Source organism: Rhinoraja longicauda, chromosome 6 (assembly GCF_053455715.1).
Source record: "Rhinoraja longicauda isolate Sanriku21f chromosome 6, sRhiLon1.1, whole genome shotgun sequence".
NCBI classification, from domain to species: domain Eukaryota; kingdom Metazoa; phylum Chordata; class Chondrichthyes; order Rajiformes; family Arhynchobatidae; genus Rhinoraja; species Rhinoraja longicauda.
In genome coordinates, this window is record NC_135958.1 from 15,652,527 (window position 1) to 15,670,227 (window position 17,701).

At 39.9% G+C, this 17,701-nt stretch overlaps 1 protein-coding gene across 1 annotated transcript in view; it reads left to right on the forward strand.

Annotated features, from left to right (window-relative positions):
- The window catches only part of LOC144594268 (uncharacterized), a 117,492-nt gene that overhangs the window by 25,599 nt on the left and 74,192 nt on the right, over positions 1-17,701 (forward strand). The window contains exons 10-17 of the mRNA XM_078400533.1: positions 1,122-1,164; positions 2,604-2,766; positions 4,347-4,446; positions 6,320-6,401; positions 6,738-6,816; positions 8,274-8,288; positions 9,450-9,525; positions 10,963-10,999. Of these exons, the coding sequence (XP_078256659.1) occupies positions 1,122-1,164; positions 2,604-2,766; positions 4,347-4,446; positions 6,320-6,401; positions 6,738-6,816; positions 8,274-8,288; positions 9,450-9,525; positions 10,963-10,999 (595 nt within the window). The remainder of the gene's footprint in view (positions 1-1,121; positions 1,165-2,603; positions 2,767-4,346; positions 4,447-6,319; positions 6,402-6,737; positions 6,817-8,273; positions 8,289-9,449; positions 9,526-10,962; positions 11,000-17,701) is intronic.

The following is a 17,701-nucleotide window of genomic DNA, read 5'->3' on the forward strand; positions in this document are numbered from 1 at the left end:
CTGTGATGTTGCTGGACAGGATGCTCTCTCCAGCCCCAGAATAGAAGCATTGAAGGATCCTCAAAGACACTCTGAATTTCCTCAGCTGTCTGAGGTGGTAAAGGCGCTGCCTTGCCTTACCCACCAGTGCAGCAATGTGTGTTGTCCATGTCAGATCCTCTTTAATGTGGACTCCGAGGTATTTAAAGCTGCTCACCCTATCCGCAGTAGACCCATTTATTTCCAGTGGCGTGTACAGCGGGACAGGCAGCATTTCTGGCGAACATGGAACAGTGGCATTTTGGGTCGAGACTCTTCTTCAGACAGTCTGAAGAAGGGTCTTGACCCAAAGCACCACAGATCCATGTTCTCCTGAAATGCTACCTGACCTGCTGAGTTATTCCAACACTATGTGTCCTTTTGTGTATTAACCAACATCTGCAATTCTTTGTTTCCACATGTTACAATGTAGGCACTGTAATATACCAATTCCCTGAAGGACCCTGTGGAAGTAAAACAGTGAACCTAAATTCTTCCCCCTTTCAAGCAGGAGTGAACATCAAGAACAGTTTAAGATTACTCCAAGTTTATAATCAATAGCTCCAAACACAGATTTACACAGTACTAAAAGAAACACAAAGAAAAACCTTACTCTTTCTCTTATATCTACGACAACACTGAAGACAATACTGAAGGAGGTCGTTCAGCTGATCTCGGCTCTCAGGGGAGCAATCCCATTAGTTCATTCCCTCTTCCTTATTCCCCTGTGCCTCTGCAATGTATCTCTCACACATGCCCATCATTTACCTTTTGATTCATTTACATTAAGGGTTAATTAAGTACAGCCAGTTAACTGTGGGTGGAGCTAATTTCCCCAAGTCTGCTCAGCACACACAATGGATCTGTTCTGAGCTAAAATAACTTTGGCATGGCACAGTTGTTTCGCACAATAATATTTCCATTCCTACGTCTTTTCCATTTTAATAAAGTATCAGAAGGATTATATGTGTCAGTTGAACTCTCCGCAATGCAGCTACCAGCTTCATTTCTAAAACTAACTATAATCATATTCCGTATGTATCATGAGAACATATCAGTATTTTTTTATAGTTGTTAGTTAAATATTTCATTTTTTGATCCAGGAACCTGCAAATCCACAGAAACAAGAACAGCCCATTGACACAAGTGAGTTAATGAAAATTAGTTGATTGTTGTTAGAATCTTATTGTTGCTCATAGTTACAGGAGTTTATTCAGCAAAGACTCAGAAATTACACGGATTATTGGATCACTGACAGAGTGATTGCTATGCATTACCTTATACAAACAGTATTTAATTTTCTTTGTGAACAGTGGGCCTAATCCTGTTTGACTGCTGTTTCCATAGTTTATTATTCCAACTTTCCTTTGATGAGATTGATACATAGATCAACATGGATGGAGCTAAAACAAAATGGAGCATGGATAGGATTGGAGAAAAAACAGGAACAGAATACTGAAGTGGATGATCATCCACAATCATATTGAATGATCAATTCAATATGATTGTGGATGATCATCCACTTCAGTATTCTGTTCCTGTTTTTCCTCCAAATCCCATGATCCTTTAGCATTAAGAAATCTACAATCTCCTTTTTGAGTGTATTTAATTACTTTATTCTGTGGTAGGGATTTCGACAGGTGCACCACCCCGTCGCTGAAGAATTTTCTCTTGATGTCAGTATTAAATGGCATGTCCCATATCTTGATGCTGCAATCCCCATGTTTCTGAACTCCCCAGCCATTGGGAGTATCGTCTAGTCAGTCTGTCCTGTTAGAAATTTATAGTTTCTATGAGCCCCTCTAAACACTAATGAATTCCAAAGGTTCACTACTCACAGGGTGACGAAATGTCTGCTAATAGTTGCAGGAGTTTATTTAGTAGACTCAGAAATTACACAGTATTATTGTATTACTGACAGTGAGATCACTATGTATTACGTTAAACAAACAGTGTTTAATTTTCTACGTGAACAGTAGACTTAATCTTGTTTTGCTGCTGTGTTTCCATTGAATATTTTCCCATCTCTGTCCTGAATAGCCAGCCCTTTATTTGAGACGACTGTTAATAGGCGATTATTACCCCAGAATCAAGTAACATGGACAAGCAAGGTTGCTTGATACCAATAAATTCTTCATGATCTTTCCTACATCTCTTCATATTGCTTATTAATGCTGAAAAGGATAGCTGACCAAAGAATGAAGAGACAGCAAGGGGTCAGGCTGAGAGAGCGAGAGATTGGGAGAAATGGATCAGGTGGATGATGGAAATGCATCCTGAGTTAATGACTCTTCACATAATTTTCACCTTGTGTGAACGTATTCAGTGGTTTGAGAGGAAATTGATGGTGCTCAGACACAGCGTGGCATTACCAACAATAGCAGTAAAGGAAAAGCTTCCAGCAACATTTCAGCCATTTGTTGACAGAATGCCTCAGTTGTGAAGATTTTTCCTTCACTTGCTCACTTGGAGCAGAAGCAATGGCATGAACACTCTGGGTTGATTGGTGTACTTCTTTGCAGTAAACACCATGTTGTACTGTTTGAACTGAATTAGGTCCATTGGTCCTTTCTCTGTATTGTCAGAATCTCAGTCAGAAATTAAACCTCCACAAGAACCTGAGGTGAAGGCGGAAGTTGTGGTACCTGAAACTTCTAAAAAGTGCAGTCAGCAGGCAGAACCTCCAACAAACCCTCCTCCTACAGTCCCAACTGATGAAGGGCTTCGCTCATCTTCCAGTGGCAACAGGTAACATACCACCCATTGTTAAATTAATACCATTGTTAAATTCATTTAAAGGGTCTACTGTTATATGGTTCAGTTTGTAAACCATTCATACTGAAATGTCACCACACCACTGAACTGTTCCCAGTAAAATGTAAGGACAGCTGTAGCCTGTAAACCTGCATCCCCCCCACCCCTTTCTCTTCACCCTCAATAAATGAACCACCATGCTTTACAATCCTAATAACTAGTGCCATCACCGTGGTTTTAGCAGCAGCCATACATATACGAATTTCACAAACTTCTCTCCTAAAAAAAAGATAAATCTGAAAGCAGAGATGCACCCTAAGAACTCAGACATTGATGATCCTTCTCTGAATCTCTCGCCTAATTTTTGATGTTCCAGTTACACTCATAGGGATTACTTTACCTTAATAATCAACACACATGCATACACACTCCATAAATATATTCGTAAATGTCACAGAGTACTTGATCTCAACACATGATCTTGGCTAACATTTCAATGCACCATGAGCAAGTCCAGCATTGATTTAGGGATTAATTGTAATGTGTGAAATTAGATCATTGCCCAAAATGTTTGTTCAGGTGGATGCAAACAATCCCTCTTTCATTGTTCAAAGATGTCTATGAAATTCTAACAAGCCAATATATATCCCTGAACCATGACCACCAAAAAAGATCAGTTGATCCTTGATTTCATTGCGCTTTATGAAATTTCGATATATTGATATTAGTTGGTTAACTTTCCTACAGCAATAATTGTAACTACATTTTCAAATTCATTTATTTTCAGTCAAGTGCATGCAAATGTATGAGGTGCCATCACTCTGCAGTTTATTCCTTAATCTCCTATTTGTATCTGTACTGTGAGAAGGCTCAAAAACAACTTTAACAGAGGGGCAGAGACAGCAAAGTTGGAAGTGGTGCCCAAAATTGTGGGTGGTGGATTTGGAAAACACAGGGGAATTCCAGTAAAAAACCCCAAAGATGGGCAGCCAACGGATCCAATAATAATGGGTGGAACAGTGGAAGGAAAGTAAAAGAGCAGAGGATATGGCAGAACAAGACCATTAGGAGATCTCTAGATGAAGAGAAGGGCTTTGAAATTGAAATATTGAAGGACTGGGAGACAGTGGATCAGTGATGGAACCTGAGTGAAGATAGAAATCAGCAGTAGATTTCTGAATTAGCTTGAGTTTGTGAGGCTGGATTTCACAATGTGGCCAAATAACATTTTTGAAGAAGATGGAATCTGGAAATCTAAAGTGTGTGAATTAAAATTTCAGCTGTGAGCCAAAGGTAGGAAAGAAAGTTGGGTACTGGGAAGGTAAGAAGTGGTATTCCTGATGTTGATTAAGATGTTGGATTTGATAAGGTATTTAGGACATGTATGAATTTGCATAAACACTGTTAGATGAGATTTACTATTTCATCCGAATCTTTGTTAAAAAAATCCATCAGTCCACAAAGTAATCTTAAGGGGACAATTCCTTTATGTTATTTTACCTCACAATGATTTTAATTGGTAAATCCCTTCACGCTATCTTACCTCATTTCAATTTTAACCAAACGATTTGCAGTGTGCTTGAATGGCTCATACAGAGTCTGGAGAACGTGGTTCCACAGCCTGCATATGAATCAGCCAGAGTGGAAACTGAATTCGCTGCCCCAGAAAACAAGGTCAGACTCCTGCTTAATATTGGTCCAGTGACTTAGAACTTAGGAACAAATAATTGTTTGATTGTTCCAGTGTTTTTTGTAGGATTTCATTTTTTTGTGTGAGTAACATTGTCTTTCATTTGGACTGTTTCCAGTTCTTCTGAAGAAACAGTAAGTGTATTGAAAGCTGCAGTAACCTGCTTTTGTGTCTGCCAATGGACCTTGTCAACTTCTCAAAAGTGTAATTACGTACATTATTGATGGAAGTTTGAGCTCAACAAGATGAAAAATGCCACTCAGTTAAAATGATACCTCTGTCTTTCCATTGTTGCTGCTTGACCTGCTGAATAGTTCCAGTTTTTTCTGTTTTCATTTCAGATCTAGTTTTTCACCTTTTGAGAGACACTATGCAAGGAATCAGCATGTTATCACACTTGCATTACATTTTGCCATAACATAAACATTTGGTAATTGAGTGTGAATCTCCTTTATATTATGTACACAATGTAATTCAGAGACTAGTCCTCAATGGATTTCATCATAACTTTATGGACTAAATGTGATATAAATGTAAATGAATTTGTAGAGCTACAAATTGTTATACTGCTATTAATAATGTTAATAGCAGTGTTATGAATCATACTAACACTGACTGAGAAAATCACATGTAGATTGAGATTCACAGAACAGTATTGAGGGTTTCCCTGATTAACCTTTATGTTTCCTCTATGTTTCTATGTTTCTAACCTTGTACCTTAACAGATGTTGTTGGATTCAGTTGATATATTGATATATTGCAAGTCTTTCCAGCTGTTGGCTTTTACCTGGCCTATCCATTCCCCCACAGATGCTGCCTGACCCGCTTAGTTCCTCCATCACTTTTGTGTTTTGCCCTTATCCATTAAAGCAGCTCCTCACCACCACAGGGAAATAACAGATGCTGGAAACCTGAATAAAATTCAGGAAGTACTGAAATTACTGAGAAAATATAAAATTACATTTTGGAAAGAGAATTGTGGACATTTGTCCTCTGTTAAAGGCATGATGTTGTAACAATACACATCCAATTCCACCTCTGAAAACGGAGCTCACTGCCCACAGGCTAGAATATTATCAATTAGCATAAAAGCAGAAATGAACTTATTTCCCAACAAGTTCACTATTCAAGACGATTAATGTAACATGATCTAATCATGTTCTAGGAAATATGTTTTCAAGCTGGAAAGGGTACAGAGAGGATTTACATGGATGTTGCCAGGGCTAGAGGGTCTAAGCTATAGGGAGAGGTGGAGTAGGCTGGGACACTATCCTTGGAGCGCAGGAGGATAAGGGGTGATCTTATTGAGGTGTATAAAATCATGAGGGGAATAGATCAGGTAGGTGCACAGAGTCTCTTGTCCAGAGTAGGTGAATCGAGGACAGAGGTTTAAGGTGAAGGGGAAAAGATTTATTAGGAATCTGAGGGGTAACTTTTTCGCACAAAGGATGGTGGGTGTATGGAACAAGCTGCCAGAGGAGGTAGTTGAGGCAGGGACTATCTCAACATTTAAGAAACAATTAGAATGGTACATGGATAGGACAGGTCTGGGTGGATATGGACCAAAAGCAGGCAGGTGAGACAAGTGTAGCTGGGACATGTTGGCCAGTGTGTCCAAGTTGGGTCGAAGGGCCTGTTTCCACACTTTGACTCTATAATTTTCCTTAACTTTAATGAAGAAATAAATTCTGTTTCCTTCTCCACAAATGTTGCACAACTTGGTGAGTATTTATTCACCACGTTTGCTGGAACAACAGAGAATTCAAGAGGTTGTTCTTATTCTTACTGTTGGACCAAATAATGTGTGTCTGTCATCTCCTTGGAATGTTTTCATGTTTTGTGCTGTCTTCTTTACAGGTTCCAGTGGAAGAGAAGAAACCAAATGCGAAGGTGACAAAGGTTAAAGAGAAACTGCCAGCCGCTGTCACCATCATAGAAGGTATTAAATAGATCAGACATCAATTTTATTAACAAACACTGAAAATTGTTAACAGTTCAGAAATTCAGATGTCATCCCTAAATCCACCGTTTTACTACGATATTATTTAACCCCATCCTTTTAATAATATCACAATTCCTTCATATCAGTCTGCATTTCAGGTTAGGTTGTAGCTAAATAAAGGTTTGTCACTATCTTATATAATTGCAGGGGTGTGCAAACGTGGATCTAGATTTTAAGGCCATGTTATAATAAGATGCTAAATTGGATGTTTTGTGTAATGACTCTTTGCATTGCTGGTACCAATTCAAGCAATTTCTTCTATATTTCTCCCAGTTGCTCCTGCAGAACCCACCCTGAATCCTACAATGAGCAAAGAGAAACAACCAAAGTCCGAAGCAATTACTAAGACCAGGTATTATCGTTCAAGCAGCTTTCTTGCAACTTCACAGAGTTTTGTCTCGGGATCTAAAGGCATGGTTAAGATGATCTCACTAATCATTGGGGAGTATTCATTTGCTTATTAGGTGGTCTCCCTTTCCGATGTGGTGATTCCCACATCTTAATGGCACAAAACGTTTGAGGGCAGGATTAGAAATTCTAACTGTAGTGGACCCTCTCCAGTTTCTAGTTGCATCTGGAGCAAAGTCTCTGTGTCCAAAAGAAAGACATAATGTGGAGACAGGCACAGGGATGGGGACAGGTTAGGGTGGGAGGAGAGAGTTCAGTCAATGAAAAAAATGGACTGTTCCATTTCCTGGACCAAACGTACGTAACATACCTGAGAAATTCAGGCATGTAGCTCTGTTCTTTCTTTCACTACCATATGTATAAAAAGTACTTTCTTTTTTGGACTGAAGATGTTCAATGATTTTTGTGTTGAATTTTACCTCTCCAGAAATGAATTTGAATACTTTCAGTTACAGCATTCACTTGATTTCACTGGTCTTTTGAAGATGTGATGGCACAGTGGCATAACAGTTAGACTGGCTGCCGCAGAGCTTGAGTTAACTGGGTTCAAATCTGTTTTTGGGTTTGTGTAGAGTTTATATGTTCACAATGTGATCATGTGGCTTTCCTCCAGATGCTGCAACTTCGCTCCACAGCTCAAACCGTGCAGGTTGGTAGGTTACATAGTGCTCAAAAATTGTCCCTAGTATAATTGGGTGGCAGGAGGACTTAAAATTGAAGACATGTGATAAAGAATGGATTACAGGGAAATAAGTGGGGGGGGTGGGACTGATGGCATTACTCTGAAATTAATGGGAGAGTAGCCTCCTGCACTGTGTTGGAATATGTGTAGTGCCTTGTTCCTGCAGATTCTGTCTGCAGCAAGCCGCATTTTATGTTCCCATTTTGAATCTTCACATTGGCACATTTGTTTCACGGATGCATAAACGTTCCCTCTAACTGCTCAGTTTTCCTGCCTAATTTTCAAAATGGAATGATTAACAATTGAATTGAGTGCCAAGTCATGGGGTATTTTTAAAACAGAGATTGACAGGTTAGTGATTAGTAAGGATGTCAAAGGTTATGAGGGGAAGGTAGAAGAATGGGGTTGAGAGGGAAAGATAGAATGGAAAATAGATATGATTGAATAGCGGAGTCGACTCAATGGGCATAATGTCCTAATTCTGCTCCTATGACTAATGGATATGAATTTACCTTATCTGTTATCTGGTAAGCTGGTTTAACACCAGATCGGAATCTGTAAATGATGTAAATGCAAAGATACTTGGCACCTGCCCCACCCCATTCATTCCTATCCTATACTGCAGCTATTGTGCAGCTATTATCCTGTTCTGGTGCAGAGATTTAAGTAAATAAACGCAAGACTTATTATCTTTACTTTGTTTTGTTTTTTTGCATCAGTGAGAACGATAAAAGGTAAGTGTTCCATGTGCTGTGTTCACTGTTTACATATTTTTCTATTCGTACATGTGCCAGTGCTGATAAGTAATGCTATTGTCCATTATGCATGCATGGTGTTAGCTTACAAATAAATGGCATTATGGTCATATGCAGTCTTCACTTTTTTCCTCTGTCTGCCAGAGTTGAGCCTTTTGATTAATGAGGTTCTTTTGGACCAGGGTTGTGCTGTTGACTTAACATGGCTGGGGGATTAACCCAGGCATACACGCCAACCTTCCACCTTCCTTTTTTGAAATAATGAAGTCATGTGATATAAGCAATGGCTGCATGTTCATGATAGTTATTTCCTCAATTTTTCCAGGCTCTGTGTGTTCTGTTTGCATTGTCGGGGCTCTGATTTTGGATATGAATATTTAGATTTAGATTTAGAGATACAGTGCGGAAACAGGCCCTTCGGCCCACCGGGTCCGCGCTGCCCAGCGATCCCCACACATAAACACTATCATACACACCCTAGGGACAATTTTTACATTTGCCCAGCCAATTAACCTACATACCTGTACGTCTTTGGAGTGTGGGAGGAAACCGAAGATCTCGGAGAAAACCCACGCAGGTCACGGGGAGAACGTACAAACTCCGTACAGACGGCGCCCGTAGTCAGGATCGAACCTGAGTCTCCGGCGCTGCATTCGCTGTAAGGCAGCAACTCTACCGCTGCGCCACCGTGCTGGGAATTCTGAGACCAGGAGAATTGTCACTCTCTTGGGTTCAGAGCAACACATAAGTAAAAATTGATGCAATGTGTTTTCACCTCAGCCCTTCTACAGAACCCCTATCTCTTGTCCTTTCAACTGGTTTTGAATGTTGTTGCTTCATCTTGTACTGGGGACCTTTAAGAAGAGGTCCTATGGTAGAGGAAGAAGCAAGATGGGGTGACCCATTTTATACCTTGTGGATGATGGGGTAATGCAAAGGTAGGGTAACTGGATAAGTCATAAGCTGGGGGGAGGGCTTTATATGGGGAAGGAGGAAATTAGAGAACAGTGTTCTTTGGGAGGTTGAAATTTGCTCCACAATGAAATAATCTGCTGATACTGATTTAGTATCTAACTTTTAAAATATATTTTAACATATTTAACTTTGAATTTTAATATTTTTAATTATTCTGTTCCTCAGTGTCTTCGGCTGGCTAGTGCAGGGCCTTGGGAAAGTTGTGCCACAGCCGGTCATCAAACACCAGTTACCAAACGAGGTATGTTCTACATTGAAATGTTGAGTGTGGAAATATCAGGATGCTGAGTTAGAATCAACAAAACTTAAGTGCCTAGATATTGGAACTGGCTGTCCTTTCGTGTACTAAATTTGTGGTGTGTACAGTATTAACACCCACTCAGATACCTGCCAAAATCCATGAAATTGGATACAAATCCATTAAAAAATGCATTACATCAGTTTGTAAAAGGAACCATGCTTGAATGTTTACAACTGGGAAGGATGTTATACCTTAAAGGAATTTTCCCCATGGCAGATCTGCTGCAGAAGAGTGTATGAAGGCGGCATGGAGGAGAGACACTGAGATCTCCTCTATGTGGGAACAATATCATCCAACTTGTGGTGATCTGACCTGACCAAGTTCTTATACATTTTCTTGCTACATTATAAGTGGCCATTGAGCCTATCAAGTTAATGCTTAAGTCTAATTCTAATTATTTCCCTTTAACTATCCCCACTTACATGCTTTCAACATCCCTGGTTATTCCCCTGCCATCTGCCTACACTCGGGGCAATTTACAGTCACCAGTATGTCTTTGGGGAGTTGTAGGAAATTAGAGCATCAGGGGAAAGCCATACTGTATGGTCACTGGGGGAATGTGCAGACTCCAGACAACAGCAACATAATATCAAGATTGAGTCCAATTTGTAGGATCTGTGCAACACTATTTGCTGTAGTGTTGTGCCACCTTAAGTTCTATTGCAAGGTGTGGAATGATCAAGGGAGCAAAGATCACTGTGGTGATTTGTACAATAATTCTGTAAAGAATGCTGGAGTAACCATTGTTTAAATCCCCATTATCCTATGCATTGGATATTGGGCCTGGCAGATGCGGTGTGCAAGACATCTTTGTCACAATGCAGACCCTTTAAGTGGTGTTACATTTCCGATCCCTGTATGATATGCTGCTAGGTGTTTTTGAGTTTTTAATAAAGGTCATAGGCTGCAAATTAAAGCTCCAATTTATGTTTGTGGGATAGCAAATGTACAATGTTTGACTATTAATCTGATTAAGTCCTTAGGTGTACAATTGACTGACATTGAAAAAATGTTAGAAGCAAAGTTGAATAGTCTAGGGGTCTGGCAGAGCCATAGATCTCCATAGATCCAGAACATTCGGAGAAAACCCACGCAGACAGCACCCACAGTTAGGATCGAAACCGGATCTCTGGCGCTGTAAGGCAGCAACTCTGCCACTGCATCACCATGACGTTCACTCTCTTCTGAATTGGCAGCAGACTAGTCAAGGCCAGAAAATAAAAAATTTGGTTAGCAAGATCAACGCCTTTCCTGCTCACCCAAAACCCCAGGTGGTAAAAGCTGACCCTAGTGGAAGATAAACCATCGCAGGATAAATAACAGAATTCATGCTGAAGCACTTCTCTAACACACATGTTTCTCTTCTCTGCTTCCTAGGATGCCGGGACTACTATTGCATGTGGTGCAGAGGAAAGTAAGTACTATTTGAACAGAATACTTTAGGTTGATTTATAAATGGTCAAATAATCTCAAGTGGAATCTGGTGTCACAAGCTCACTGGTGACTGAGCAGCAGGGATCTACTCAATGGACAGCAGATTGCTGTGGTTCGATCATCTGTCAGGCCACAGAACAGATCCTTGAGAGGTAAGAAATAGGAATATATGAGATGTAGATAATGACATCAAATTGTGGGCATTGAGCCACTTCAAGAAGGGACTAGGCCTCTGAATAGATTGTCAGCAGCCCTCCAACAATGGGCAAAAAATATGTAAAGATTGTGTCCAAGTAACCTTTATAGATTCAACTCAAGTCCTTTATTAAAACCACACAACCATGTTATATTCATTTTAATAAATTATTTGTGCATATTGCTATTGTGTCCACTGGCCTGTTAAGCCACTGAAAGTAAAAATGTCATTTTTCTGTTGTTGGCACATACGACAATTAAAGAGTCTTGAACTCCAATGCGGAGAATCACTATTGCCTCTATATCTCAAATACTATATCTCAAATTTTCATGACATGTTTGCCTTAATACTTTTTAACATTAAAACTACCTTATTAAACGTTCTCATTTTTTCATTTTCTCATACACCACAATTACTTTTGTTATGTCACTGAATGCCAATGATAATCTAACATCTAAACTTACTTCTCAACTTGCATCCACTGGAACTCATTCTCGACAGCGGAAACCTTTCTTTCTGTCCATACGGACATTATTTCTGTACCTAATTGACACCTGGAAAATTAAACAATATGAAGTTGTTTCTAAAGGATGTACTGTAGGCAAATTGAAGACATTTGTTTTCTTACACCTTCACATCCTCATGTGTTGGTACTAAAGAAGGTTTGCCACCCTTTGCTTGTTTGAGGTGTGGTGAGGTGGTTGTACTGTCCATTCAACCCCAGAGTCTGAGTTCAATTTTAACTTAAAATATAAGATTCTTTTGGAGCTGACTTCAGCTGGAAGATTCAATATTTTACCATGAAACAAGTTTATGCCAATCACATCCCAGTTCCTATGAGACAAACATCCACAAAATAAAGCAGATTATAGTTTTTTTCCCCCCAAACCTTTAGTTCAAAGAAGGCTGTAAAACGACTGTTGTGGGAGAAGGAGAAAAATCACATTGCCTTGGGGGTTGAGGTTGTGTGACACCGGTTCATGATAAAGGATCTTTAACCTAACTTAAGTTGATGCATTAGTTCAGAAAAATAGTTATTTCTACATCTTAAAAAGGGAGCTTAAGGGGACACAGTTAAGTACTTTCCACCCATCTTGTACTAACTTTACCTAAAAACATTTACAGTAATTTTGAACTTGACTGCATATTTGAGTAACTATCTGGTTAACACACGTTGGCACCTTTTCATCTATATCTAGTGTTAAACATTGTTTGTTGGTGGGAGCAGAGCAGCCGGGGATAGCTTGGATGCAGGGAGATGAAGAGTCAAGGTACAGGCAAGGTGCCCACTACCATGGGCACTGGTAGTGTTTTGATTTTTTTCCCTAATTACATCGTCTTCTCCTTTGTTTCAGGAGGGAAGCTCGTTTTCGTCTCTGAAACAAATGGAAAATGAAGACTTTGGAAAGATATCAGTGTCTAGAGACCAAGTCCTGCCTGTAAACGCTCCATCTCCATCACTGGGAGCTGAAGACCACATTCATCAGAGAATGAGATGTTTCTTGGAGAGCAGAAACTCACTCAATCTCTGGGTCTCCTGGGGGCACTCGCAGGAGTAACATGGACCAGGGAGGACAGATCTTCAGCAGATACTGCTGTCTTAATGTGACATTTGCTCAGTTAGGCTACTTCTGGCTACACATCACTTTTTCTACACACTTAGCTCAATTTTATTGAAAAGGATTCAAAACCCATGTAAATAATTCAATTTAAACAAGTCAGTATGACATTTTGCTTTTTTAGTCTGAGAGACATGTATCAGAATGTGTGATCCTCAGTCTGAGGGATGTCTATCAGGCAGTGTGATCCCCAGTCTGAGAGATGTCTATAAAACAGTGTGATCCCCAGTCTGAGAGATGTCTATAAAACAGTGTGACCCCCAGTCTGAGAGATGTCTATAAAACAGTGTGACCCCCAGTCTGAGAGATGTCTATAAAACAGTGTGATCCATAGTCTGAGAGAAGTCTATCAGGCAGTGTGTAACCCTCAGCCAGAAAGATATCCATCGCAGTGATCCTCAGTCTAGAAGACATCTATCAGACTGTGTCACCTCAGTTTGAGGGATATATAGGACAGTTTGACACCCATATTCTGAGGGACATGTTAGACAGTGTGACTCCCACAGTCTGGAGGACATCTATTGGACAGTGTGGTCCCCTCTCCATCTGACACATCCATCAGATAAGCAGAGATCACAAATTTCATGTCGTTCTGGTGCCTGCTAAGTTTCATGGCCATACCCTCTGACTCATTAAATTAACCGCAATGCTCTTTTCAATACAATTCCTACACTGTTGGTACTGTTGAGAATTCTCTTACCTGATGCACACCATAAGTCACTCATCTGGTCACACTGTTTCTATGCAACTTCGCTCTTGAGTCGTGGGTCAAGTACTTGTCAGGGATGCTCTCAAATCAGCCCAATCCTAATACAGGATTGGGCTGATTTTCTCTCCTGTGCTCACACCTACCAGCATCATCAGTGCTACCACTACTTCAAACTTTCACTGAGGACACAAATGTTGTCAGCTGGCAGATGGTGTTCAGATTTGACTGGAAATCTGCCGTTTGTTTTGTTTAGTGCAAGATCTGTTCCTGACAAACTTGTTTACAATTTGTATCATGCGTGGGCTCAGACTCCAAGTCTCATGTAGCACCAGGAATATAATAAAACACCAAGAGATGTGAACTGCTAAAGTGCATGTATCTTGTTTATTCAACTCTCTCCATTTACACTTCTCGTGTGCATATACTTTATGCATATACAACACTCATTTATATACATCGCAATCATTGCTCCACTGACTTGCTGCAATAATCTGTACCTTGATGATTCAAGTACGAGTGGGGTCTCACTCAGGACCTCGGAACTGTGAATATAATGACACTTATCTTTTAGTAATTCCATGTGTCAGATGTAAATACTGACATGCAGCTCACACTCAAATCTTGTGATTGCAACATACATTTGTACATTGCTGATTTGAAGGAGGAGACTACTGTGACCACTTGCTGCTGCCTTTTCTTATAATAGGTTATAGGGTCGAACATAGAGTCGTAGAGTTTGACAGCACGGTCCCTAGTCTTCTTGGTCCATAGTCTTCTTGCCAACTATTGTACTTGCATTACAACAGCAATATTACAACAGTAATCCCATTTATCCGCATTTGGTCCATAACCTTTCATGCCTTGGTGATTCAAGTACTTGTCTAGATTCTTAAATGTTGCGTGTACCTGACTCTAACACCTCCACAGATTCCAATCATCCTGTGCTTGAAAATATTTCCTCTAAACTATCTCTCATTTTATACCTGCACCTCTTTTTTTAGACTCCTTTCCCAGAATAAACGGATTGTTACTGTCTGCCCTTTTTATCCCTCTTATAAATTTACATATCTTTATCAGCTACCTCTTTTGCTTGAGGAAAGGTAAATCTAGCCTATTTAATCTCCCCTTATAACTGAAATGCCTCTATGCAGACAACATCATGGTGAACGCACTAGCACAATCACGTGCTGGGCTCTCCTGATATCCACGCACAGGACTTCCCTCCTGACTGGTATTTCAATTATCTGGATTTTGTTATTTCTCTTTATCAATCTGAGAGTTCTCTCCCCTTCCCCTGCTGCCATAAGGAATGCTGCTGCTGTTGCTGCCAATGGGAATTTGCCTTTAAGCACTGATGCCGTTTTCTCATTTCTGCACAGCAATATGTTCACAGCTGCACAAAATGATCTTGATCCAAAATATCACCTATTCCTTCTCTCCAGAGAAGCTGCCTGTCCTGCTGAGTTACTCCAGCATTTTGTGTCCATTTTTGGTTTAAACCAGCATCTGCAGTTCCTTCCTACCTACTAAATTCAGTGTCTGTCGGGAATCATGCAAGTGCATTTTTAGCGCTTATTTCTGGGGATAAAACACCATTAATACCAAAAGCTTTTCATTCCAGATTCAGTTAATTGCTCAAACATAAATTCCCCAGGTTGAGATTAGAGCAATGATGACATTGTTATGTGGTTGATTGTGCGGAGTAGCGCTGTGGAAATTTGGTTGCTGTGTTACAACAGAAAATTTCATTGCTGGGTGATCATAAGGTCACAAAACATAACTTGAATCGATCCTCACAAAGGAAATAAATGATGTGAAGGTTACAGTAAAAGAAGAGAGAGATTATATTTGGGATGGTGTTGGGCAGAGAAGACCTAGTAAGAAGAGCTTTTTTCTATAAATTGATACATCACTTAGCCCAGTGGTAAAATACTTCTGAAAGAAGGAAAAATAGTAAGAGGCACATTGGTCATGATCTTCCAATTCTCACTGAACTTTGGAGTTTTGCTAAAATGCTGAAGATTATTAATATTAAACCATTATTCTGGAATGAGGTGAGGAATAAAGCAAGAAGAAGCAGGCTGGATTCAGAATTCCACATTAAATCCCACCATGGCAGGTGAAGAATTTTAATTTATATTAATAATAATAATATGGAATTAATTTTAAAGGATCATCAGTAAAGATTTCTACAAAATTACTGGTTTTTTGCATAACACCCAACCGGTTAACTAATGTCTTACAGGGGTAGAAAATGGCGATCCTTTCCCAGTCTAGCTTATGATGTGACTCCAAACCCACCAATATTGTTGACTTTTTAGAGTCCTCTGAAATGGCCCAACAAGGGGGAAGAACAATGGGGACCCGGGGTGGTGGGACTGCAATGAGGGAGGGGGAAGAACAAAGGATAATGGAGGAACTGGCATAGGGGAACTACCGTGAAGAGGGGGAGGGGGAGGGAGGGGGGGAGGGAGAGGGGGAGGGAGAGGGGAGGGAGGGGGGAGGGAGAGGGGGAGGGGGAGGGAGGGGGGGAGAACAAAGAGGGACTGAATCCCAGATCCTGAAAAGGGAATTAAATAAAAGACAGACTACCTAATATTGCTGATGAGAAGTTATTTAATCCACAATATAATAAACATCCGTAATATAAACCCAATCCATAAAATAATAGATCAGTAATTAATAATTTATGATATAATAAATTTCAATATAGTTCAGAAAATCCATCATCAATAATTAAAAGCAAATAATGTGAGCTCAGTTTGATTTAATTCTTTGATGATGTAACAGATAAAATTGACTAAGTTAATAGAGTAAATGGAAACTTTCAGAAGGAATTTCTCAAAGTACCCCACAAAAGTTTGTAAATAAGATAGAAGCCCCTAAAATTAAGGGACTGTGGCAGAATTAGTGAAGAATTGGTTGAGTGGCCCAATCAGAGAACATCATGATGGTTGGATGTTTTCCCAACTGTTACCTAGGGTCTGCTTTGGGTACATTATTCTCTTAATTTTTGGAGGTAACCCAGATTCCAATGTAGGGAGCAATAACATGATGTTTGGAGATAATATGCATTAGATAAAGATTGCTGTAGATTTCAAAAAAAGTAAATAGCGTGGAGAAACAGACTGGAGAAGGATGTAGGAAGAAGTGATACACTTTCAGAGGATCACTGTGAAACGGCTGGCTAGATGATGAGGGAGAGCTTGTACTCAAATCAGGGCAAATTAAGAGAGCTGGATAGAGCTCTTAAGGATAGCGGAGTGAGGGGGTATGGGGAGAAGGCAGGAACGGGGTACTGATTGAGAGTGATCAGCCATGATCGCATTGAATGGCAGTGCTGGCTCGAACGGCTGAATGGCCTACTCCTGCACCTATTGTCTATTGTCTATTGTCTATGACTTACTAAGTATTATAACTTGGGGCATAGAAATAGAAACAAGGAGTAAAATAAATAATTGGGGTGAGATCTCAGGCAGATAACCAAGTCCAAATATCAAAAAGGATAAGGGTAGGAAAAGCTGTTAAAATGTTTATCACTGTTGTTAGGGAGAGAGACATTGCTGTTGCTCGGGAGAGAGACGTTAGTATAAAGAGAGATTAGAAAACATAATTTTGCAGGACATAGACAAAGTATTGTCTCTGGTTGGTTAACAGCCGCAGATCACAGGTTTAAATACAGTGGGCTAAAGGAGAAAAGAAGGAGGTATTTGTTTTCACTTGGAATTGTTGAGATCCATGATTCTCTACCTGAAAAGGTGGAGCAAGCTCATGTAATAAATAACTTTATAAGGGATTAGGAGTGACTGTCAAAGATGAAGGACTGGCAGGGTTAAGAGCAAAGTGTGACAATCCAAGTGTGTGCATGAATATTCTTCTTTTAAAGGGCCAATACAGCTAAAATGGGCCAAATAGTCTCCCTCTGTGACACGATTTGAGGTTATCCTTGACATGTTCCTTTATAATCAGGAACATCTCATTCTCTGTATTGGTAATGGATTTTTCCTGTTGGTCTCTGTAATATGTAACCTTGGTTAGTCTCTGCATAATATGTAATGTCAACCAGTCTATATAATGTTTAATCCAGCAGTTTCTCTAACATCAAATCTCATTGCTTTTACCGGCAATATGTAATCTCAATTAGACCCTGTGATGCTG